Source organism: Oncorhynchus clarkii, chromosome 24 (genome assembly GCF_045791955.1).
Source record: "Oncorhynchus clarkii lewisi isolate Uvic-CL-2024 chromosome 24, UVic_Ocla_1.0, whole genome shotgun sequence".
Lineage (NCBI taxonomy): Eukaryota > Metazoa > Chordata > Actinopteri > Salmoniformes > Salmonidae > Oncorhynchus > Oncorhynchus clarkii.
In genome coordinates, this window is record NC_092170.1 from 41,623,565 (window position 1) to 41,651,281 (window position 27,717).

Here is a 27,717-nt window from a genome sequence, read left to right on the forward strand (position 1 = left end):
AATTGCCAGTGCAGGGCTTTAACGACTAATGTTTTCACACATACTATAGGATCCCGATGTATGATTGACAACAAAGCCATGCTTTAGATTGACAGATAATAATATAATGCTAAGGGGAGTGGATAATATGAGGTTGTATGAGGTTGAACGAGGTTGAACGAGGTTGTACGAGGTTGTTCGAGGTTGTACGAGGTTGTTCGAGGTTGTTCGAGGTTGTACGAGGTTGTACGAGGTTGTACGGGGTTGCACGAGGTTGTACGAGGTTGTTCGGGGTTGTACGAGGTTGAACGAGGTTTTGATAATATCATGCTAATCATGCTAATTGGCCTATGTGTAACCGATGTGAAATGGCTAGCTAGTTAGCGGTGGTGTGCGCTAATAGCGTTTCAATCGGTGACGTCTTGCTCTGCAAGGGCCGCCGCTTTTGTGGCGCGATGGGTAACGATGCTTCGTGGGTGTCAGTTGTTGATGTGTGCAGAGGGTCCCTGGATCGAGCCCGGCTAGGGGATGGACTAAAGTTACATTGATGCTGTTGACCCGGATCACTGGTTGCTGCGGAAAAGGAGGTCAAAAGGGGGGTGAGTGTAATGGATGTGAAACGGCTAGCTTAGTTAGCGGTGCGCGCTAAATAGCGTTTCAATTGGTGATGTCACTCGCTCTGAGACCGTGAAATAGTGGATCCCCTTTGCTCTGCAAGGGCCGCGGCTTTTGTGGAGCGATGGGTAACGATGCTTCGTGGGTGACTGTTGTTGATGTGTGCAGAGGGTCCCTGGTTCGCGCCCGGCGAGGGGACGGACTAAAGTTATACTGTTACACTGGTCTTTTTGAAAGACATTTGAAGGGAGAGAAACTGATTTGTGTTTGTAGAGGTTAGGGCGATAGAGATCATGATTTATTATTGACCAACGGGTTAAAGTTTTCCATCAATGTTTATTGATCGTGTACACAGATGTTAGCTTCAACCCATGCAGTAATATCTAGCAATACCCACATAATCCCAAAAGTATAATAATAATTAAGAAATATCAGAACCCTCATGGCAAAGTCATGTGTGTGTGTGTGTGTGTGTGTGTGTGTGTGTGTGTGTGTGTGTGTGTGTGTGTGTGTGTGTGTGTGTGTGTGTGTGTGTGTGTGTGTGTGTGTGTGTGTGCGTGCATGCACGTGTGTGCCTTTGTGTGTGTCTCTTTGTTAATGCCTGTGTGTGTGTGCCTGTGTGTGTGTCTTTGTGCATGCCTGTGTCTGTGTGTGTGTCTGTGTGTGAGCCTTTGTGTGTGTGACTTTGTTAATGCCTGTGCGTGTGTGCCTGTGTGTGTGTTTGTGTGCATGTCTGTGTCTGTGTGTGTGTCTGTGTGTGAGCCTTTGTGTGTGTGTCTTTGTTAATGCCTGTGCGTGTGTGCCTGTGTCTGTGTGTGTGTGTGTGTGTGTGTGTGTGTGTGTGTGTGTGTGTGTGTGTGTGTGTGTGTGCAGGCCCATGTACAGTATATGCCTGTGCATCTGGGAGGGCTGCTGTTTGTCTGTGAGATCACAGTAATGTGCTGCTGCGGTAACACAGGGACTCTGCCAGATGGGGAGGAATACAGAGGACCAGGGAAAGAAAGATTCTGGTGAGAGAGACAGAGAGACAGAGAGAGAGACAGACAGACAGACAGAGAGAGACAGACAGACAGACAGACAGACAGACAGACAGACAGACAGACAGAGAGAGAGAGAGAGAGAGATAATAAAGCCCTTAAATTGAATTGAATTGAATTGAGATAGAGGTGTGAAAAGAGGGGGAGGAAGAAAGAGCAGAAAGGAAGTCATTCAGTGAGATGAAGATAAGATGAGGTAACACTAGAGAAACACCCAGTGAAGAAGATAATGAAGATGAAAAAGACAGCGAGTCAGAAAGAGAGAGAGAGAGAGACAGAGAGAGAGAGACAGGGAGAGAGAGAGAGAGAGAGGTAAAGAGAGACAGAGAGAGAGACAGAGAGAGAGAGAGAGAGAGAGACAGACAGACAGACAGACAGACAGACAGACAGACAGACAGACAGAGAGAGAGACAGAGAGAGAGACAGAGAGACAGAGAGAGACAGAGAGAGAGAGAGCCCAGTAAGCTGTGCAACACATATGTCAGAGTCAAGGCCCGCGGGCCACATCCGGCCCGCAAGAAGGTTTTTTACGGCCCCTGGGATGATCTTGATTTATTATTAGAACCGGCCCGCAGCAAGCCGGCAGCCCGCAGATCTTTTACACGCACCAATACTACATTTCCCACAATGCAAAGGTGACGCACCGAGCAGTAGGCTGCTTCATTTCAATATTTATTGGCACAGCAGTCGTCAGCATCACAGTAAAATTAACTTTCAGATACCCATCAAAAATGGCAAAACGGAAGGTGGATACTGAGAACCGGGGGTTTCAAACAAGGTGGGAGTCGGAGTATATGTTCACGAAGGTAGCTGGAAAACCTGTGTGTCTTCTGTGTGGAGAAAGTGTGGCGGTACTGAAAGAGTATAATCTGAGACGACATTATGAAACGAAACACGCGGACAAAAACAAGAATATGGACATGGAACAAAGGCTACAAAAGGCAGAGGAATTAAAACGAGGCCTCAAATCTCGACAGGCTCTGTTCAAAAAAGCCAAATCACAAGGCCAGGCTGCTGTCAAGGCCAGTTTTATTTTGGCAGAAGAGATCGCTAAATCAGCCCGGCCATTTACGGAGGGGGATTTCATCAAAAACTGCATGATTAAAGTTTGTGACGAAGTTTGCCCAGAAAAAAGGCAACTCTTTTTAAATGTGAGTCTGAGCAGAAACACCATTGCCGAGAGAGTAGACCAGTTGTCCATCAATCTAAAAGAGCAGCTTGTGAAAAAGGGAAAAGATTTTATTGCATATTCCTTGGCTGTGGATGAGAGCACCGACATTTCTGACATTGCCCAGTTGTCAATTTTCATCCGCGGAGTGGACTCCAACCTAAGCGTGACAGAGGAGTTTTTGGCTTTACGTCCTATGCATGGCACAACTACGGGGCATGATTTGTATGAAGAGGTGTCAAGATGTGTAAATGAGATGGAGCTGCCTTGGGAAAAACTCGTGGGTTTGACAACCGACGGAGCACCTGCGATGTGTGGACACAGGAGCGGACTGGTGGCGAAGATACGGGAAAAGATGCAAGAGGAAAACGCGACAGGTGAGCTGACAGCTTATCATTGTATCATACACCAGGAAGCGTTGTGCGGTAAAGCCTTGAAAATGGAGCATGTAATGAGCATCATCACGCGCACAGTTAACTTTATCAGAGCCAAAGGTTTGAATCACCGCCAGTTCAAGGCATTTCTGACGGAGTTAGAAACGGAGCATGGTGATTTGCCTTATCACACAGAGGTGCGATGGCTAAGCCAGGGAAAGGTGCTTCAAAGATGTTTCGAGCTTCGTGAGGAGATTTGTCTGTTCTTGGACAGCAAAGGGAAAGACACAACACAACTCCGAGACTAAATGTTTCTGTGTGAAATGGCTTTTCTGTGTGACATTACGAGTCATCTGAATGCAATAAACTTGCAGCTGCAGGGTCGGGATCGTGTCATCTCTGATATGTACAGTACAGTGAAGGCATTTAAAACCAAACTGACTCTGTGGGAGACGCAGATGCGGAAAGAAAATTTGAGCCACTTTCCCAGCTGCCAGACCATGAAAGAGAAGCTCTCTACCAGTGCGTTCCCGAGCACACAGTTGGCTGATAAAATAGGTATGCTTGCCGCTGACTTTCGACGCCGATTTGCTGACTTTGAAGCACAAAAAAGCAGGTTGGAACTGCTCGGTAACCCATTTGCTGTTGACGTGGAAAGCTCACCACCAAACCTCCAAATGGAGTTGATTGACCTCCAATGCAATGATGCACTGAGGGCAAAATATGCGGCAGTGGGTGCTGCGGAGTTCGCCCGTTTCCTCCCCGGCACAATGCCCCAGCTGCGCATCCAGGCTGCTCAAACGTTGTCTATGTTTGGCAGCACATACCTGTGTGAACAACTGCTTTCTTTGATGAACCTGAACAAAACATCACACAGAAGTCGACTTACTGCTGAACACCTCCACTCAATTCTGAGGATTTCTTCAGCTCAGAGCCTTACCCCGAACATTGATGAACTTGTGGAAAAGATGGGACACCACCAAGTATCACCCTCAACCTCAAACAAGTGAACATTACTGTGCAATCACATATTTAGAGTTTTTACTCAGTTCAAGTTTAAAAGTTAAAATTTAATATTTGTTTTCACTGCATGTTACTTCTCCTTAAACAAAGTGTTGTTTTTGATTAATAGATTTTTGCACTTAATTTTTTTGTATTTCAATCCAATTATATTTTAAAAATATTTCAGTTGAGTGGATGATAGAAAATTGCTATTATTGTTTTTTCTTTGAAGTAAATTTAGCCCACTTTTGCTAAAATAGAAAATATAGTCTACTGATGGTGCCTTGAATACCGGTTTCTTTCATTTAATGTTCATGTTATGGGGATATTTATATAAAGGAAATTTGTCTTTTGTGTCTGTTGAAAATTAAAGATTACTGACAGAGCCATAAGAAAATATTGCTTTATTTATCTGATCATATTGTAATATATTTGTTAGGTTTTCAGTAGGTTCAATTAGGTTCACTAGACTATATGCGTCATTTAAAAATTTTTCAATGAACATTCGAACAGTCCGGCCCTCGTCTTGTAGCTGATTTTTTTATTTGGCCCTCCGTCCATTTGACTTTGACACCCCTGCTGTACAACATCAGAAATGTATACAGATGGGCCCGAAACAGCAGAGAAAAAAAACAGAAAGCAACCTGTAACCAAAATATCCAGACACTCTTAGAGAACTGTCTGGATACTACATTCACTCACAGTGAAGAAGGCATCAATCTAGCAGTACAAATCATCAACTATATATTCAGACCACATTCACTCACAGTGAAGAAGGCATCAATCTGGCAGTACAAATCATCAACTATATATTCAGACCACATTCACTCACAGTAAAGAAGGCATCAATCTAGCAGTACAAATCATCAACTATATATTCAGACCACATTCACTCACAGTAAAGAAGGCATCAATCTAGCAGTACAAATCATCAACTATATATTCAGACCACATTCACTCACAGTGAAGAAGGCATCAATCTAGCAGTACAAATCATCAACTATATATTCAGACCACATTCACTCACAGTAAAGAAGGCATCAATCTAGCAGTACAAATCATCAACTATATATTCAGACCACATTCACTCACAGTGAAGAAGGCATCAATCTAGCAGTACAAATCATCAACTATATATTCAGACCACATTCACTCACAGTGAAGAAGGCATCAATCTAGCAGTACAAATCATCAACTATATATTCAGACCACATTCACTCACAGTAAAGAAGGCATCAATCTAGCAGTACAAATCATCAACTATATATTCAGACCACATTCACTCACAGTAAAGAAGGCATCAATCTAGCAGAACAAAACATCAACTATATATTCAGACCACATTCACTCACAGTAAAGAAGGCATCAATCTGGCAGTACAAATCATCAACTATATATTCAGACCACATTCACTCACAATGAAGAAGGCATCAATCTAGCAGAACAAATCATCAACTATATATTCAGACCACATTCACTCACAGTAAAGAAGGCATCAATCTGGCAGTACAAAACATCAACTATATATTCAGACCACATTCACTCAGTGAAGAAGGCATCAATCTAGCAGTACAAATCATCAACTATATATTCAGACCACATTCACTCACAGTAAAGAAGGCATCAATCTGGCAGTACAAATCATCAACTATATATTCAGACCACATTCACTCACAGTAAAGAAGGCATCAATCTAGCAGTACAAATCATCAACTATATATTCAGACCACATTCACTCACAGTAAAGAAGGCATCAATCTAGCAGTACAAATCATCAACTATATATTCAGACCACATTCACTCACCGTAAAGAAGGCATCAATCTAGCAGAACAAAACATCAACTATATATTCAGACCACATTCACTCACAGTAAAGAAGGCATCAATCTAGCAGTACAAATCATCAACTATATATTCAGACCACATTCACTCACAGTAAAGAAGGCATCAATCTGGCAGTACAAAACATCAACTATATATTCAGACCACATTCACTCACAGTGAAGAAGGCATCAATCTGGCAGTACAAAACATCAACTATATATTCAGACCACATTCACTCACAGTGAAGAAGGCATCAATCTGGCAGAACAAAACATCAACTATTTATTCAGACCACATTCACTCACAGTGAAGAAGGCATCAATCTGGCAGAACAAAACATCAACTATATATTCAGACCACATTCACTCACAGTGAAGAAGGCATCAATCTAGCAGAACAAAACATCAACTATATATTCAGACCACATTCACTCACAGTAAAGAAGGCATCAATCTGGCAGAACAAAACATCAACTATATATTCAGACCACATTCACTCACAGTAAAGAAGGCATCAATCTAGCAGAACAAAACATCAACTATATATTCAGACCACATTCACTCACAGTAAAGAAGGCATCAATCTAGCAGAACAAAACATCAACTATATATTCAGACCACATTCACTCACAGTAAAGAAGGCATCAATCTATCAGTACAAAACATCAACTATATATTCAGACCACATTCACTCACAGTAAAGAAGGCATCAATCTGGCAGAACAAAACATCAACTATATATTCAGACCACATTCACTCACAGTAAAGAAGGCATCAATCTGGCAGAACAAAACATCAACTATATATTCAGACCACATTCACTCACAGTAAAGAAGGCATCAATCTGGCAGAACAAAACATCAACTATATATTCAGACCACATTCACTCACAGTAAAGAAGGCATCAATCTGGCAGAACAAAACATCAACTATATATTCAGACCACATTCACTCACAGTAAAGAAGGCATCAATCTGGCAGAACAAAACATCAACTATATATTCAGACCACATTCACTCACAGTGAAGAAGGCATCAATCTATCAGTACAAAACATCAACTATATATTCAGACCACATTCACTCACAGTAAAGAAGGCATCAATCTAGCAGTACAAAACATCAACTATATATTCAGACCACATTCACTCACAGTAAAGAAGGCATCAATCTATCAGTACAAAACATCAACTATATATTCAGACCACATTCACTCACAGTGAAGAAGGCATCAATCTGGCAGTATAAAACATCAACTATATATTCAGACCACATTCACTCACAGTGAAGAAGGCATCAATCTAGCAGTACAAAACATCAACTATATATTCAGACCACATTCACTCACAGTGAAGAAGGCATCAATCTGGCAGTATAAAACATCAACTATATATTCAGACCACATTCACTCACAGTGAAGAAGGCATCAATCTAGCAGAACAAAACATCAACTATATATTCAGACCACATTCACTCACAGTGAAGAAGGCATCAATCTGGCAGTATAAAACATCAACTATATATTCAGACCACATTCACTCACAGTGAAGAAGGCATCAATCTAGCAGAACAAAACATCAACTATATATTCAGACCACATTCACTCACAGTGAAGAAGGCATCAATCTAGCAGTACAAATCATCAACTATATATTCAGACCACATTCACTCACAGTAAAGAAGGCATCAATCTGGCAGTACAAAACATCAACTATATATTCAGGAAAACGGCAAAAGAAGCACAACTGAAATCGATTAAAAACAAAAAAGATCACAGATGACGACTGGTTTGATGCAGATTGTAAAATTATAAGGAAAAAACTTAGAACACCATCCAACCAAAAGCACAGAGACCCAAATAATGGTGAATTACGCCTTCATTACTGTGAGACTTTAAAACTCTATAAACGGAACACTCAGAGCCAAAATGAGCACAGTACAACAATAAGCAACTGACACTAATTGAGGAGTCCATAAACACACACAACTTCTGGCAAAATTGGAAAAAAACGTTTAAAAAATCTAAACAAGAGGAGTTAGTGATACAAAATGGTGACATGTGGACAACCCATTTTAAAACACTCTACAACACCGTTCAAATGGACACAAACGCAGAACAACGTCAGATTCATGAGAAGTTGAATGGATTAGATAAAGCTATAAAGGACAATCAAAATCCACTGGACTCCCCAGTTACTGACCAGGAGCTCTATAAGAAACTAAACTATTACTGACCAGGAGCTCTATAAGAAACTAAACTATTACTGACCAGGAGCTCTATAAGAAACTAAACTATTACTGACCAGGAGCTCTATCAGAAACTAAACTATTACTGACCAGGAGCTCTAAGAAACTAAACTATTACTGACCAGGAGCTCTATAAGAAACTAAACTATTACTGACCAGGAGCTCTATAAGAAACTAAACTATTACTGACCAGGAGCTCTATAAGAAACTAAACTATTACTGACCAGGAATATCTATAAGAAACTAAACTATTACTGACCAGGAGCTCTATAAGACACTAAACTATTACTGACCAGGAGCTCTATAAGAAACTAAACTATTACTGACCAGGAGCTCTATAAGAAACTAAACTATTACTGACCAGGAGCTCTATAAGAAACTAAACTATTACTGACCAGGAGCTCTATAAGAAACTAAACTATTACTGACCAGGAGCTCTATAAGAAACTAAACTATTACTGACCAGGAGCTCTATAAGAAACTAAACTATTACTGACCAGGAGCTCTATCAGAAACTAAACTATTACTGACCAGGAGCTCTATCAGAAACTAAACTATTACTGACCAGGAGCTCTATCAGAAACTAAACTATTACTGACCAGGAGCTCTATCAGAAACTAAACTATTACTGACCAGGAGCTCTATAAGAAACTAAACTATTACTGACCAGGAGCTCTATAAGAAACTAAACTATTACTGACCAGGAGCTCTATAAGAAACTAAACTATTACTGACCAGGAGCTCTATAAGAAACTAAACTATTACTGACCAGGAGCTCTATAAGAAACTAAACTATTACTGACCAGGAGCTCTATAAGAAACTTCAGGCCCTCAAATTTAAAAAGGCATCCGAACCTGATGGTATCCTCAATGAGATGCTCAAACTCACTAGTGCAACATTTCAATTGGCTATATTAAAACTGTTTAATTTGATCCTGAGTGTAGGTTATTTACCTGACATCTGGAATCAAGGACTCATAACCCCAATCTTTAAAAATGGAGACAAATGTGACCCTAACAATTACAGAGGCATTTGTGTGAACAGTAACCTGGGGAAGGTTTTCTGTAGTATTATAAATGTAAGAGTTCTAAACTTCCTTAATAAGTACAATGTCTTGAGTAAAAACCTAATTGGATTTATACCAAAACATCACACGACTGATCATATTTACACCCTAGACACCATGATAGATAAACATGTCCACCAAAATAATTCCAAAACATTGCACAACCGATCATATTTACACCATATTTACACCCTACACACCCTGATAGATAAACATGTCCGCCCAAAAAAATTACAAATATTGCTTTATCGACTTCCAAAAAGCATTTGATTCTATTTAGCATACAGGACTGTTCTACAAAGTTATAATGAAAGTGGTGTAGGGGGTAAAACATATGACATAATTAAAATCCCTCCCTCTCCTTTAACATCAGGTTTACTGTTATAATCCCTCTCTCTCCTTTAACATCAGGTTTACTGTTATAATCCCTCTCTCCTTTAAACATCAGGTTTACTGTTATAATCCCTCTCTCCTTTAAACATCAGGTTTACTGTTATAATCCCTCTCTCCCTCTCTCTCCTGTAACATCAGGTTTACTGTTATAATCCCTCTCTCTCCTGTAACATCAGGTTTACTGTTATAATCCCTCTCTCTCCTTTAACATCAGGTTTACTGTTATAATCCCTCTCTCTCCTTTAACATCAGGTTTACTGTTATAATCCCTCTCTCTCCTTTAACATCAGGTTTACTGTTATAATCCCTCTCTCTCCTTTAACATCAGGCTTACTGTTATAATCCCTCCCTCCCTCTCTCTCCTTTAAACATCAGGTTTACTGTTATAATCCCTCTCTCTCCTTTAACATCAGGTTTACTGTTATAACATCAGGTTTACTGTTATAATCCCTCTCTCTCCTTTAACATCAGGTTTACTGTTATAATCCCTCTCTCTCCTTTAACATCAGGTTTACTGTTATAATCCCTCTCTCTCCTTTAAACATCAGGTTTACTGTTATAATCCCTCTCTCTCCTTTAAACATCAGGTTTACTGTTATAATCCCTCCCTCTCCTTTAAACATCAGGTTTACTGTTATAATCCCTCTCTCTCCTTCAACATCAGGTTTACTGTTATAATCCCTCTCTCTCCTGTAATATCAGGTTTACTGTTATAATCCCTCTCTCTCCTTCAACATCAGGTTTACTGTTATAATCCCTCTCTCTCCTTCAACATCAGGTTTACTGTTATAATCCCTCTCTCTCCTTCAACATCAGGTTTACTGTTATAATCCCTCTCTCTCCTTTAACATCAGGTTTACTGTTATAATCCCTCCCTCTCCTTCAACATCAGGTTTACTGTTATAATCCCTCTCTCTCCTTTAACATCAGGTTTACTGTTATAATCCCTCTCTCTCCTTTAACATCAGGTTTACTGTTATAATCCCTCCCTCTCCTTCAACATCAGGTTTACTGTTATAATCCCTCTCTCTCCTTTAACATCAGGTTTACTGTTATAATCCCTCCCTCTCCTTCAACATCAGGTTTACTGTTATAATCCCTCTCTCTCCTTTAACATCAGGTTTACTGTTATAATCCCGCTCTATCCTTTAACATCAGGTTTACTGTTATAATCCCTCTCTCTCCTTTAACATCAGGTTTACTGTTATAATCCCTCTCTCTCCTTCAACATCAGGTTTACTGTTATAATCCCTCTCTCTCCTTAAACATCAGGTTTACTGTTATAATCCCTCCCTCTCCTTCAACATCAGGTTTACTGTTATAATCCCTCTCTCTCCTGTAATATCAGGTTTACTGTTATAATCCCTCTCTCTCCTTCAACATCAGGTTTACTGTTATAATCCCTCTCTCTCCTTCAACATCAGGTTTACTGTTATAATCCCTCTCTCTCCTGTAATATCAGGTTTACTGTTATAATCCCTCTCTCTCCTTTAACATCAGGTTTACTGTTATAATCCCTCTCTCTCCTTCAACATCAGGTTTACTGTTATAATCCCTCTCTCTCCTCAGGTTTACTGTTATAATCCCCCTCTCCTTTAACATCTGTTATAATCCCTCTCTCTCCTTTAAACATCAGGTTTACTGTTATAATCCCTCCCTCTCCTTTAACATAAGGTTTACTGTTATAATCCCTCTCTCCCTCTCTCTCCTTTAACATCAGGTTTACTGTTATAATCCCTCTCTCTCCTTCAACATCAGGTTTACTGTTATAATCCCTCTCTCTCCTTTAACATCAGGTTTACTGTTATAATCCCTCTCTCTCCTTTAACATCAGGTTTACTGTTATAATCCCTCTCTCTCCTTTAACATCAGGTTTACTGTTATAATCCCTCCCTCTCCTTTAACATCAGGTTTACAAACTCCAAGCATTGATTATGCAGGAATGGGCTGCCGTAAATCAGGATGTGGCCCAGAAGTTAATTGACAGCATCAGGTTTACTGTTATAATGCCTCTTTGCATCCTTCATGTAACATAAAAGGTTTACACTTATGAAATGCTTGTAATTATACTTCAACATCAGGTTTACTGTTATAAGCAAACTTTGTGGAAATTAATATGTGTCATTCTCAAAACTTTTGACCACGACTGTATGTCTATAGGCAGCCGCCCCTGATGTGCTAGTGATGGTTGTTTAGCAGTCTAATGGCCTTGAGATAGAAGCTGTTTTTCAGTCTCTCGGTCCCTGCTTTGATGCTCCTGCACTGACCTTGCCTTCTGGATAATAGTGGTGTGAACAGGCAGTGGCTTGGATGATTGTTTTCCTTGATGATCTTTTGGGCCTTCCTATGCTATCGGGTGCTATAGGTGTCCAGGAGTGCGGGAAAATTGCCCCCGGCAATGCGATGGGCAGACCTCACACCCTCTGTAGAGCTTTACGGTTGTGGGCGGTGCAGTTGCCGTACCGGGCGGTGAAACAACCCGACAGGATGCTCTCGATTGTGCATCTGTAAACATTTGTGAGGGTTTTAGGTTTTAAGCCAAATTTCAATAGCCTCCTGAGGTTGAGACGGCGCTGTTGAAGAAGACTCGAGTCTGTAGTCACTGCCAAAGGTGTTTCAACAAAGTACTGAGTAAAGGGTCTGAATACTTATGTAAATGTGATATTTCAGTTCTTTATTTTTAATACGTTTTACAAACATTTCTAAAAACCTGTTTTTGCTTTGTCATTATGGGGTATTGTGATGTCATTATGGGGTATTGTGATGTCATTATGGGGTATTGTGATGTCATTATGGGGTATTGTGTGCAGATATATAAGGGGGAAAAAACGATTAAATCCATTTTAGAATAAGGCTGTAACGTAACAAAATGTGGAAAAAGTCAAGTGATCTGAATACTTTCTCTATGTCTCGTGAGTTTAGTTCAACTGTCCTACCAATCAGAACCCAAAATATCAGCTTGTTTTACTCCGATGTTTGTAAACAAAGTAAATGTAAACATAGCCTCATAGCATGGTTGAAACTATCATTTTTATACCAGGGATGGTCAGTCCTTTGCATTCATAGCTCTGTCTATGAATTTGAGAATGGTCACATTGTCCCTCTTAGCTTTTTACCCAAACAGGCAGGTTTTTAACCAAAACAGGGGCGGGGACCAACGCTTTGTTATTGTTTCAACTGCTGATTGCCCCTTTAAATCCCGCTTTGCACTTCCAACCATTATTTACCATTATACAGTGCCTTGCGAAAGTATTCGCCCCCCTTGAACTTTGCGACCTTTTGCCACATTTCAGGCTTTTTAGGGGTGTCCTAACTCCTAGCTCCTAGCCAGGGACCAACGCAGGCGGGGTGTTCTAACTCCTAGCTCCTAGCCAGGGACCAACGCAGGCTGGGTGTCCTAACTCCTAGCTCCTAGCCAGGGACCAACGCAGGCTGGGTGTCCTAACTCCTAGCTCCTAGCTAGGGACCAACGCAGGCGGGGTGTTCTAACTCCTAGCTCCTAGCCAGGGACCAACGCAGGCTGGGTGTCCTAACTCCTAGCTCCTAGCCAGGGACCAACGCAGGCTGGGTGTCCTAACTCCTAGCTCCTAGCCAGGGACCAACGCAGGCGGGGTGTCCTAACTCCTAGCTCCTAGCCAGGGACCAACGCAGGCTGGGTGTCCTAGCTCCTAGCCAGGGACCAACGCAGGCTGGGTGTCCTAACTCCTAGCTCCTAGCCAGGGACCAACGCAGGCTGGGTGTCCTAGCTCCTAGCCAGGGACCAACGCAGGCGGGGTGTCCTAGCTCCTAACTCCTAGCTCCTAGCCAGGGACCAACGCAGGCAGGGTGTCCTAGCTCCTAGCCAGGGACCAACGCAGGCGGGGTGTCCTAGCTCCTAACTCCTAGCTCCTAGCCAGGGACCAACGCAGGTGGGGTGTCCTAACTCCTAACTCCTAGCTCCTAGCCAGGGACCAACGCAGGCGGGGTGTCCTAGCTCCTAGCTAGGGACCAACGCAGGCGGGGTGTCCTAACTCCTAGCTCCTAGCCAGGGACCAATGCAGGCGGGGTCCTAGCTCCTAGCTAGGGACCAACGCAGGCGGGGTGTTCTAACTCCTAGCTCCTAGCCAGGGACCAACGCAGGCTGGGTGTCCTAACTCCTAGCTCCTAGCCAGGGACCAACGCAGGCTGGGTGTCCTAACTCCTAGCTCCTAGCCAGGGACCAACGCAGGCGGGGTCCTAGCTCCTAGCTAGGGACCAACGCAGGCGGGGTGTTCTAACTCCTAGCTCCTAGCCAGGGACCAACGCAGGCTGGGTGTCCTAACTCCTAGCTCCTAGCCAGGGACCAATGCAGGCTGGGTGTCCTAACTCCTAGCTCCTAGCCAGGGACCAACGTAGGCTGGGTGTCCTAACTCCTAGCTCCTAGCCAGGGACCAACGCAGGCGGGGTGTCCTAACTCCTAGCTCCTAGCCAGGGACCAACGCAGGCGGGGTGTCCTAACTCCTAGCTCCTAGCCAGGGACCAACGCAGGCTGGGTGTCTTAGCTCCTAGCCAGGGACCAACGCAGGCTGGGTGTCCTAGCTCCTAGCTCCTAGTCAGGGACCAACGGATAGATGGGAAAATGACCGTCCTCCTCCTCAATCACTGAGGCTCCATCTCAATTTGCACCCTATTCCCTATTTATTTTACAGTCCTATTAATATACAGTGCCTTGCGAAAGTATTCGGCCCCCTTGAACTTTGTGACCTTTTGCCACATTTCAGGCTTCAAACATAAAGATATAAAACTGTATTTTTTTGTGAAGAATCAACAACAAGTGGGACACAATCATGAAGTGGAACAACATTTATTGGATATTTCAAACTTTTTTAACAAATCAAAAACTGAAAAATTGGGCGTGCAAAAATATTCAGCCCCCTTAAGTTAATACTTTGTAGCGCCACCTTTTGCTGCGATTACAGCTGTAAGTCGCTTGGGGTATGTCTCTATCAGTTTTGCACATCAAGAGACTGAAATTTTTTCCCATTCCTCCTTGCAAAACAGCTCGAGCTCAGTGAGGTTGGATGGAGAGCATTTGTGAACAGCAGTTTTCAGTTCTTTCCACAGATTCTCGATTGGATTCAGGTCTGGACTTTGACTTGGCCATTCTAACACCTGGATATGTTTATTTTTGAACCATTCCATTGTAGATTTTGCTTTATGTTTTGGATCATTGTCTTGTTGGAAGACAAATCTCCGTCCCAGTCTCAGGTCTTTTGCAGACTCCATCATGTTTTCTTCCAGAATGGTCCTGTATTTGGCTCCATCCATCTTCCCATCAATTTTAACCAGCTTCCCTGTCCCTGCTGAAGAAAAGCAGGCCCAAACCATGATGCTGCCACCACCATGTTTGACAGTGGGGATGGTGTGTTCAGCTGTGTTGCTTTTACGCCAAACATAACGTTTTGCATTGTTGCCAAAAAGTTCAATTTTGGTTTCATCTGACCAGAGCACCTTCTTCCACATGTTTGGTGTGTCTCCCAGGTGGCTTGTGGCAAACTTTAAACAACACTTTTTATGGATATCTATAAGAAATGGCTTTCTTCTTGCCACTCTTCCATAAAGGCCAGATTTGTGCAATATATGACTGATTGTTGTCCTATGGACAGAGTCTCCCACCTCAGCTGTAGATCTCTGCAGTTCATCCAGAGTGATCATGGGCCTCTTGGCTGCATCTCTGATCAGTATTTTCCTTGTATGAGCTGAAAGTTTAGAGGGACGGCCAGGTCTTGGTAGATTTGCAGTGGTCTGATACTCCTTCCATTTCAATATTATCGCTTGCACAGTGCTCCTTGGGATGTTTAAAGCTTGGGAAATCTTTTTGTATCCAAATCCGGCTTTAAACTTCTTCACAACAGTATCTCGGGCCTGCCTGGTGTGTTCCTTGTTCTTCATGATGCTCTCTGCGCTTTTAACGGACCTCTGAGACTATCACAGTGCAGGTGCATTTATACGGAGACTTGATTACACACAGGTGGATTGTATTTATCTTCATTAGTCATTTAGGTCAACATTGGATCATTCAGAGATCCTCACTGAACTTCTGGAGAGAGTTTGCTGCACTGAAAGTAAAGGGGCTGAATAATTTTGCACGCCCAATTTTTCAGTTTTTGATTTGTTAAAAAAGTTTGAAATATCCAATAAATGTCGTTCCACTTCATGATTGTGTCCCACTTGTTGTTGATTCTTCACAAACAAATACAGTTTTATATCTTTATGTTTGAAGCCTGAAATGTGGCAAAAGGTCGCAAAGTTCAAGGGGGCCGAATACTTTCGCAAGGTACTGTATATTAATAGGACTGTAAAATAAATAGGGAATAGGGTGCTAATTGAGATGGAGCCTCAGTGATTGAGGAGGAGGACGGTCATTTTCCCATCTATCCGTTGGTCCCTGGCTAGGAGCTAGGAGCTAGGACACCTAGCCTGCGTTGGTCCCTGGCTAGGAGCTAGGACACCCAGCCTGCGTTGGTCCCTGGCTAGGAGCTAGGACACCCAGCCTGCGTTGGTCCCTGGCTAGGAGCTAGGACACCCAGCCTGCGTTGGTCCCTGGCTAGGAGCTAGGACACCCCGCCTGCGTTGGTCCCTGACTAGGAGCTAGGACACCCAGCCTGCGTTGGTCCCTGGCTAAGAGCTAGGACACCCAGCCTGCGTTGGTCCCTGGCTAGGAGCTAGGACACCCCGCCTGCGTTGGTCCCTGGCTAGGAGCTAGGAGTTAGGACACCCAGCCTGCGTTGGTCCCTAGCTAGGAGCTAGGAGTTAGGACACCCAGCCTGCGTTGGTCCCTGACTAAGAGCTAGGAGTTAGGACACCCAGCCTGCGTTGGTCCCTGGCTAGGAGCTAGGACACCCAGCCTGCGTTGGTCCCTGGCTAGGAGCTAGGAGTTAGGACACCCCGCCTGCGTTGGTCCCTGGCTAGGAGCTAGAACACCCAGCCTGCGTTGGTCCCTGGCTAGGAGCTAGGAGTTAGGACACCCCGCCTGCGTTGGTCCCTGGCTAGGAGCTAGGAGTTAGGACACCCCGCCTGCGTTGGTCCCTGGCTAGGAGCTAGGAGTTAGGACACCCCGCCTGCGTTGGTCCCTGGCTAGGAGCTAGAACACCCAGCCTGCGTTGGTCCCTGGCTAGGAGCTAGGAGTTAGGACACCCCGCCTGTGTTGGTCCCTGGCTAGGAGCTAGGAGTTAGGACACCCAGCCTGCGTTGGTCCCTGGCTAGGAGCTAGCACCCAGCCTGCGTTGGTCCCTGGCTAGGAGCTAGGAGTTAGGACACCCCGCCTGCGTTGGTCCCTGGCTAGGAGCTAGGAGTTAGGACACCCAGCCTGCGTTGGTCCCTGGCTAGGAGCTAGGAGTTAGGACACCCAGCCTGCGTTGGTCCCTGGCTAGGAGCTAGGAGTTAGGACACCCAGCCTGCATTGGTCCCTGGCTAGGAGCTAGGAGTTAGGACACCCAGCCTGCGTTGGTCCCTGGCTAGGAGTTAGGAGTTAGGACACCCAGCCTGCGTTGGTCCCTGGCTAGGAGCTAGGACACCCAGCCTGCGTTGGTCCCTGGCTAGGAGCTAGGAGTTAGGACACCCCGCCTGCGTTGGTCCCTGGCTAGGAGCTAGGAGTTAGGACACCCAGCCTGCGTTGGTCCCTGGCTATGAGCTAGGAGTTAGGACACCCAGCCTGCGTTGGTCCCTGGCTAGGAGCTAGGAGTTAGGACACCCAGCCTGCGTTGGTCCCTAGCTAGGAGCTAGGACCCCGCCTGCGTTGGTCCCTGGCTAGGAGCTAGGAGTTAGGACACCCCGCCTGCGTTGGTCCCTAGCTAGGAGTTAGGACACCACGCCTACATTGGTCCCTGGCTAGGAGCTAGGACACCCCGCCTGCGTTGGTCCCTGGCTAGGAGCTAGGAGTTAGGAGTTAGGACACCCCACCTGCGTTGGTCCCTGGCTAGGAGCTAGGAGTTAGGAGTTAGGACACCCCACCTGCGTTGGTCCCTGGCTAGGAGCTAGGAGTTAGGAGCTAGGACACCCCGCCTGCGTTGGTCCCTGGCTAGGAGCTAGGACACCCTGCCTGCGTTGGTCCCTGGCTAGGAGCTAGGAGCTAGGAGTTAGGGCACCCCGCCTGCATTGGCTGGCCTCCCAAACAGCCCACAGCTTGTTAACTAGGATGATAACGTGGACAATTGGCTCCTTCTTTACCATAGACTCTGTCTATAGCTACATAATGCTGACTCCTACATGTCACTGGTGAGGAGGATGTGAGATTCTCACCAACACACCAGTCCAACTTTTCAAAACAGGTTGGGATAAATATAGGGGTGTAACGTAGGACGTAATGTAGGACTGTGGCCTACATAACACACCATGAAGGAGACTTTTAAATAACTGTCCAACTTTTCAGATAAGTAAGTGGGAGCACTTGAAGGGACTAGATAGAATTCATGTCTTACCAATACTGCTAAGTTATTTTGACACATTAGCAACAGGGCTGTGTTTGGCCAGCTCTCACAGCCAGTGTAACCCAAAAGGGCACCCTATGCCCTGTGGGCCCTGTTCAAAAGCAGTGCACTATCTAGGGAATAGAGTGGGATTTGGCCAGCTCCCATGAAGATGAACCTATGAGTCACACGCTGCCGTGAATGGGTAAGAAATCTTAAAAGCTGTGTCAGACAAATGAATTGTGTTTATCACATTAATGAGGTACAAAATATGTCCATGCTCCTCACTAGCTTCACGCTGCCATGGCACCATCTCTGCCTGTACTGAACCATCTCTACCTGTACTGAACCATCTCTACCTGTACTGAACCATCTCTACCTGTACTGAACCCTCTCTACCTGTACTGAACCATCTCTACCTGTACTGAACCATCTCTACCTGTACTGAACCATCTCTACCTGTACTGAACCCTCTCTACCTGTACTGAACCATCTCTACCTGTACTGAACCATCTCTACCTGTACTGAACCATCTCTACCTGTACTGAACCATCTCTACCTGTACTGAACCATCTCTACCTGTACTGAACCATCTCTACCTGTACTGAACCATCGCTACCTGTACTGAACCATCGCTACCTGTACTGAACCATCTCTACCTGTACTGAACCCTCTCTACCTGTACTGAACCATCTCTACCTGTACTGAACCATCTCTACCTGTACTGAACCATCGCTACCTGTACTGAACCCTCTCTACCTGTTCTGAACCCTCTCTACCTGTACTGAACCATCTCTACCTGTTCTGAACCCTCTCTACCTGTACTGAACCCTCTCTACCTGTTCTGAACCATCTCTACCTGTACTGAACCATCTCTACCTGTACTGAACCATCTCTACCTGTTCTGAACCATCTCTACCTGTACTGAACCATCTCTATCTGTTCTGAAGAGACTGTTCTCTCTGCTGCCACACAGCAAGCGTTATTGGAGTACCAAGTCTAGGACCAAAAGGCTCCTTAACAGCTTCTACCCCCAAGCCATAAGACTGCTGAACAAATAATCAAATGGCCCCCAGACTATTGGATTGACCCCCCCCCCCCCACCCCCACTCCATTTGTTTTGTACACACAGTCTACCATGATATCCTGAAAATAACAGGTACAGTTTGTGTCTGTGTGCATGTAAGTGTGTGTGTGTGTGTGTGTGTGTGTGTGTGTGTGTGTGTGTGTGTGTGTGTGTGTGTGTGTGTGTGTGTGTGTGTACTTACGGCATAGGCCGATGATGTGGCTGCTGTCTTCATGGACAAACTTCTTAGTCACCGCCTCCTCCATGATCTGTTTCACCTGTACCGACAGTCAACACACAGAATCATTCATTACCGTCACATCCTTACCGTCGTCATCATCATCGTTATTACCACCACCATCATCATCATCATTACCACCACCACCATCATCAGTACCACCACCATCATTACCACCACCATCATCATTACCACCACCATCATTACCATCATCAGTACCACCACCATCATTACCACCACCATCATCATCATCATTACCACCACCACCATCATCATTACCATCAACAGTACCACCACCATCATTACCACCACTATCATCAGCATCATTACCATCACCATAACTACCCTCATCATCATCATTACCATCATCACCATCACCACCACCACTATCATCATCACCATCATCATCATCACCATCATCATCATTACCGTCGTCATCATCATCATTACCACCATCATCATCATCATTACCACCACCATCATCATCATCATTACCACCACCATCATCCTTACCATCACCATCATCACCATTACCACCACCACCATCATCATTACCACCACCACCATCATCATTACCAACACCATCATCATCATTACCATCACCAGCATCATTACCACCACCACCATCATCATTACCATCGTCATCATTACCATCACCACCATCACCATCATTACCACCACCACCATCATCATTACCTCACCACCATCATTACAATCACCATCATCATTACCACCATCACCACCACTATCATCATCACCACCACCACTATCATCATCATCACCACCATCATTACCACCACCACTATCATCATCACCACCACCACTATCATCACCATCATCATCATTACCACCACCACTATCATCATCATCACCACCACCATCACCACCATCTTCACCATCATCATTACCATCATCATCATCATTACCAACACCACCACCACCATCATCATTACCACCACCACCACCATCATTACATCACCATTACCACCACCACCACCACCACCATCATCATCACCACCATCACCATCATTACCACCACCAGCACCATCATTACCACCATCATCATCATTACCACCATCTGATTTGGTCCTGCCGTACATACCTACACGTACGCTACGGTCACAAGACGCAGGCCTCCTAATTGTCCCTAGAATTTCTAAGTAAACAGCTGGAGGCAGAGCTTTTTCCTATAGAGCTCCATTTTTATGGAATGGTCTGCCTACCCATGTGAGAGACGCAAACTCGGTCTCAACCTTTAAGTCTTTACTGAAAACTCATCTCTTCAGTGGGTCATATGATTGAGTGTAGTCTGGCCCAGGAGTGTGAAGGTGAACGGAAAGGCTCTGGAGCAACGAACCGCCCTTGCTGTCTCTGCCTGACCGGTTCCCCTCTTTCCACTGGGATTCTCTGCCTCTAACCCTATTACAGGGGCTGAGTCACTGGCTTACTGGGGCTCTTTCATACCGTCCCTAGGAGGGGTGCGTCACTTGAGTGGGCATTTGAGTGTGTCACTGATGCGATCTTCCTGTTTGGGTTGGCGCCCCCCCTTGGGTTGTGCCGTGGCGGAGATCTTTGTGGGCTATACTCAGCCTTGTCTCAGGATGGTAAGTTGGTGGTTGAAGATATCCCTCTAGTGGTGTAGGGGCTGTGCTTTGGCAAAGTGGGTGGGGTTATATCCTTCCTGTTTGGCCCTGTCCGGGGGATGTCATCGGATGGGGCCACAGTGTCTCCTGACCCCTCCTGTCTCAGCCTCCAGTATTTATGCTGCAGTAGTTTATGTGTCGGGGGCTAGGGTCAGTTTGTTATATCTGGAGTACTTCTCCTGTCCTATCCGGTGTCCTGTGTGAATTTATGATTGCTCTCTCTAATTCTCTCTCTCTTTCTTTCTCTCTCTCGGAGGACCTGAGCCCTAGGACCATGCCTCAGGACTACCTGACATGATGACTCCTTGCTGTCCCCAGTCCACCTGGCCATGCTGCTGCTCCAGTTTCAACTGTTCTGCCTTATTATTATTGGACCATGCTGGTGATTTATGAACATTTGAACATCTTGGCCATGTACTGTTATAATCTCCAACCGGCACAGCCAGAAGAGGACTGGCCACCCCACATAGCCTGGTTCCTCTCCGGGTTTTGGCCTTTCTAGGGTTTTTCCTAGCTACCGTGCTTCTACACCTGCATTGCTTGCTGTTTGGGGTTTTAGGCTGGGTTTCTGTACAGTACATTGAGATATCAGCTGATGTAAGAAGGGCTATACATTTGATTTGATCATCATTACCATCACCATCACAATCAAAGCAATCCTCATCGTCTTCACCATCACCTCAAATTTATTTATTTGGCATAAACCTTGTTACATTTTCTGATTGCTAAAATTCTAATAGTTAGCCTAATATCAGTTTATGTTTAAGTACAGTGTAGAGAATCAATGTACTATCTAAACCACTGTGAAATATATTTTCAATAACCAAAAATATTGTGTTTTCAGCTGTTTCAAGCTGGTGTACAAAACTAAGTAAAAGACGCAAAAAACTAAACTTAAGAACAGAGGTCACTTGGAGTCCATAAGTGACATTTTTTTGCAAAACAATTTAGCGGTTTTGGAATGAATCGCTGCAAGTCTACATTTTGCCATTGGGTGTAGAGAAAATGTTGCGGTTTTACATCTAATTTAATGTAATTCTACACATTTTGACATAGGGTGGAGAGAAATATTTGCCGTTTTTAACATGATATCTGAGTGACTAACCCGATTGCCTCGGTCAGATTTAAGGCCCAAAATCAGAAATACTTTCCTCTGTTAGTAAATCCATTAGCTGTACCTCTCTGTCGGTCACTCCCTCTCTGCTCGCTCTGCATGCGCTCTGCTCATGGCGTTCTGACTGAGTATCCATAGCAACGGCTCTGCTTGAGCTGCCATGCTTAATGAAGAAACATGAGAGCAGCTAGCTGTTAGCTACTTTTCGTCACAAACTCAGGCAAAACTCAAGGAACATCATTAAAAAATATATATAATATCTATTTTATATTTGACAAGGTTGAAGCACTTCTGACACCAGCAGAGCATGAGCAAATGGCTCAGCTTCAAAATGTTAGTGATCAATTTAGTCATACCAGAGCCCTACCTGTAACCTAGTTATTGATAAAGAAACAAACAGGCCTTACTGGTTATTGAATGAAGAAACAGGCCCTACCTGTACCCTAGTTATTGATGAAGAAACAAACAGGCCTTACTGGTTATTGATGAAGAAACAGGCCCTACCTGTACCCTAGTTATTGATGAAGAAAAAGGCCCTACCTGTACCCTAGTTATTGATGAAGAAACAGGCCCTACCTGTACTCTAGCTATTGATGAAGAAACAGGCCCTACCTGTACCCTAGTTATTGATGAAGAAACAGGCCCTACCTGTACTCTAGTTATTGATGAAGAAACAGGCCCTACCTGTACCCTAGTTATTGATGAAGAAACAGGCCCTACCATTACCCTAGTTATTGATGAAGAAACAGGCCCTAACTGTACCCTAGTTATTGATGAAGAAACAGGCCCTAACTGTACCCTAGTTATTGATGAAGAAACAGGCCCTACCTGTACCCTAGTTATTAATGAAGAAACAGGCCCTCGACAGAGCTCGACAGGTCGATAATTTGACCGTGACTACTGACTAAGATTAGATAGCTAGCCGCTGGGCTAATTTACCAATCTAAAAAAATATATATTTCCCATTCCTGCTCTAGGAAACAAGGTGCAATTTGGGACGCACAGGGAGTGATACAACTGCTTGTTCTCCTTCCAGAATGGCTGGACGAGTGAGCACGAGCGAGCGTGTGTGTGTGAACAACTGAGGTCGTTAACACCTGTCATGCCACTTCTGACTGAGACAGAGATGAAGACTGTGTTCCAAAATGGCACCCTAATTCCTCACAGTGCACCATTGGGCCCCATTGGGTTCCGGTCAAAAGTAGTGCACTATATAGGGATTAGGTTGCCATTTGGGACATGGTCTGAGGGTCTCCACTACATAACTTAGTCCAAGAGTAGCCTTTAGCAGAAAGAAAAGATTCATAATTTAAAAGTCTTGGAACTGGGATTCTGTTTACTCTGTTCACAGCGAATAAGCATTTCATGTGCTTTTCCCAACGAGATCAATACATTTTCATTTAAAAGCTTTCAATATATATGCCCGTCTAGTGATGTATCAGCTACAAACCATTACAGGTGGCAGAAAGCCGCTTACGCCAGACATCCCTAACTTATCAACAGTAATGGGCCTGTCATTGTTGATCGAGCTGTAGATCGGCGGATCAGGTTTTGTGGGGAGGCCGGTAGCACAGCATCTCAATTTAATTCATTTTAAAATGTAGGCTGTAGCACAGCATCTCAATTTAAATCATTTTAAAATGTAGGCTGTAGCACAGCATCTCAATTTAATTAATTTTAAAATGTAGGCGGTAGCACAGCATCTCAATTTAATTCATTTTAAAATGTAGGCAGTAACACATCGTCTCAATTTAATTCATTTTAAAATGTAGGCTGTAACACAACATCTCAATTTAATTCATTTTCAAATTTAGGCTGTAACACAGCATCTCAATTTAATTCATTTTAAAATGTAGGCTGTAACACATCTCAATTTAATTCATTTTAAAATGTAGGCTGTAGCACAGCATCTCAATTTAATTCATTTAAAAAATGGAGGCCGGTAACACAACAACAATTTGGAAAAGTCAAGGGGTGTGAATACAAATCAAATTGAATTGTATTTGTCACATGGTGTAGTAGACCTTACAGTGAAATGCTGAATACAACAGGTGTAGTAGTCCTTACAGTGAAATGCTGAATACAACAGGTGTAGTAGACCTCACAGTGAAATGCCGAATACAACAGGTGTAGTAGACCTCACAGTGAAATGCCGAATACAACAGGTGTAGTAGACCTTACAGTGAAATGCTGAATACAACAGGTGTAGTAGACCTTACAGTGAAATGCTGAATACAACAGGTGTAGTAGACCTTACAGTGAAATGCTGAATACAACAGTGAAATGCTGAATACAACAGTAGACCTTACAGTGAAATGCTGAATACAACAGGTGTAGTAGACCTTACAGTGAAATGCTGAATACAACAGGTGTAGTAGACCTTACAGTGAAATGCTGAATACAACAGGTGTAGTAGACCTTACACTGAAATGCTGAATACAACAGGTATAGTAGACCTCACAGTGAAATGCTGAATACAACAGGTGTAGTAGACCTCACAGTGAAATGCTGAATACAACAGGTGTAGTAGACCTTACACTGAAATGCTGAATACAACAGGTATAGTAGACCTCACAGTGAAATGCTGAATACAACAGGTGTAGTAGACCTCACAGTGAAATTCTGAATACAACAGGTGTAGTAAACCTCACAGTGAAATACTGAATACAACAGGTGTAGTAGACCTCACAGTGAAATACTGAATACAACAGGTGTAGTAGACCTCACAGTGAAATGCTGAATACAACAGGTGTAGTAGACCTTACAGTGAAATACTGAATACAACAGGTGTAGTAGACCTCACAGTGAAATGCCGAATACAACAGGTGTAGTAGACCTTACAGTGAAATGCTGAATACAGCAGGTGTAGTAGACCTCACAGTGAAATGCTGAATACAACAGGTGTAGTAGACCTCACAGTGAAATGCTGAATACAACAGGTGTAGTAGACCTTACAGTGAAATGCTGAATACAACAGGTGTAGTAGACCTTACAGTGAAATGCTGAATACAACAGGTGTAGTAGACCTCACAGTGAAATGCTGAATACAACAGGTGTAGTAGACCTTACACTGAAATGCTGAATACAACAGGTATAGTAGACCTCACAGTGAAATGCTGAATACAACAGGTGTAGTAGACCTCACAGTGAAATGCTGAATACAACAGGTGTAGTAGACCTTACACTGAAATGCTGAATACAACAGGTATAGTAGACCTCACAGTGAAATGCTGAATACAACAGGTGTAGTAGACCTCACAGTGAAATTCTGAATACAACAGGTGTAGTAGACCTTACACTGAAATGCTGAATACAACAGGTATAGTAGACCTCACAGTGAAATGCTGAATACAACAGGTGTAGTAGACCTCACAGTGAAATACTGAATACAACAGGTGTAGTAGACCTTACAGTGAAATGCTGAATACAACAGGTGTAGTAGACCTCACAGTGAAATGCTGAATACAACAGGTGTAGTAGACCTCACAGTGAAATGCTGAATACAACAGGTATAGTAGACCTCACAGTGAAATGCTGAATACAACAGGTGTAGTAGACCTCACAGTGAAATGCTGAATACAACAGGTGTAGTAGACCTTACAGTGAAATGCTGAATACAACAGGTGTAGTAGACCTCACAGTGAAATGCTGAATACAACAGGTGTAGTAGACCTCACAGTGAAATACTGAATACAACAGGTGTAGTAGACCTCACAGTGAAATGCTGAATACAACAGGTGTAGTAGACCTTAGAGTGAAATGCTGAATACAACAGGTGTAGTAGACCTCACAGTGAAATGCTGAATACAACAGGTGTAGTAGACCTCACAGTGACATGCTGAATACAACAGGTGTAGTAGACCTTACAGTGAAATGCTGAATACAACAGGTGTAGTAGACCTTCACAGTGAAATGCCGAATACAACAGGTGTAGTAGACCTTACAGTGAAATGCTGAATACAACAGGTGTAGTAGACCTCACAGTGACATGCTGAATACAACAGGTGTAGTAGACCTTACAGTGAAATGCTGAATACAACAGGTGTAGTAGACCTTAGAGTGAAATGCCGAATACAACAGGTGTAGTAGACCTTAGAGTGAAATGCCGAATACAACAGGTGTAGTAGACCTTAGAGTGAAATGCTTACTTACAAGCCCTTAAACAACAATGCAGTTTAGAAAAAAATAAGTGTAAAGTTAAAAAATACAAAATAAAAGAAACAAATTATTAAAGAGCAGCAGTAAAATAACAAATAGTGAGGCTATATTGAGGGGGTACCGGTACAGAGTCAATTTGTGGGGGCACCGGTTAGTTGAGGTAATTTAAGTCAAATGTACACGTAGGAAGAGTTAAAGTGACTATGCATAGATGATAAACAGAGAGTAGCAGCAGCATAAGGGGGGGGGGGGGGGGGCGACACAATACAAATAGTCTGGGTAGCCATTTCATGAGCTGTTCAGGAGTCTTATGGCTTAGGGGTAGAAGCTGTTAAGAAGTCTTCTGGACCTAGACTTGGCGCTCCGGTACGGCTTGCAGAGAGAACATCCTCTATACCAGGCGGTGTTAGGGGTCCTGGATGGCAGGAAGCTTGGCCCCAGTGATGAACTGGGCCGTTACGCACCACCCTCTGTTGTGCCTTGCGGTTGGAGGCCGAGCAGTTGCATACCAGCCAGTGACGCAACCTCGATGGTGCTGCTGTAGAACTTCTTAAGGATCTGAGGACCCATAGGCATTTTCCTGCCCTCTTCCCAACTGTCTTGGTGTGTTTGAAACATTCTAGTTTGTTGGTGATGTGGACATCAAGGAGCTCTCAACCTGCTCCACTACAGCCTCATTAATGAGAATTAATGAGGGGGAGTGTTCAGTTCTCCTTTTCCTGTAGTTCACAATCATCTCCTTTGTCTTGATCATTTTGAGGGAGATGTTGTTATCCTGGCACCACACTGTCAGGTCTCTGATCTCCTCCCTATAGTCGGTCTCATCGTTGTCGGTGATCAGGCCTACCACTGTGAGCCATGACGAGTCTATCAAAGCACTTCATGGCTACATACCTATGTGCTACGGTTCGGTAGTCATTTAGGCAGGTTACCTTGGTGTTCTCGGTGGTCAGCTTGAAACATCTTGGTATTGCAGACTCTGTCAGGGACAGGTTGAAAATGTCAGTGAAGACACTTGCCAGTTGATCAGCGCATGCTCGGTGTACACATTCTGGTAATCCATCTGGCCCTGCAGCCTTGTGAATGTTGACCTGTTTAAAAGGTCTTATTCACATCAGCTATGGAGAGCGTGATCAGACAGTTGTCCGAAACAGCTGATGCTCTCATGCATACTTCAGCGTTGCTCGCCTTGAAGCGAGCATAGGAGTTATGTAGCTCGTCTGGTAGGCTCGTGTCACTGGGCAGCTCACGGCTGTGCTTAATAGTTTGCAAGCCCTGTGCGTAATAGTTTGCAAGCCCTGCCACATCCAGTGTAGTACGATTCAATCTTAGTCCTGTATTGACGCTTTGCCCGTTTGATGGTTCGTC

The 27,717-nt window shown here is 43.9% G+C and overlaps 1 protein-coding gene across 1 annotated transcript in view; it reads right to left on the reverse strand.

Annotated features, from left to right (window-relative positions):
- Nucleotides 1-27,717, reverse strand: part of LOC139383137 (small G protein signaling modulator 2-like) — a 121,267-nt gene that overhangs the window by 87,391 nt on the left and 6,159 nt on the right. Inside the window, exon 2 of the mRNA XM_071127492.1 lies at nucleotides 19,399-19,474. Coding sequence (XP_070983593.1) covers nucleotides 19,399-19,474 — 76 coding nt within the window. The remainder of the gene's footprint in view (nucleotides 1-19,398; nucleotides 19,475-27,717) is intronic.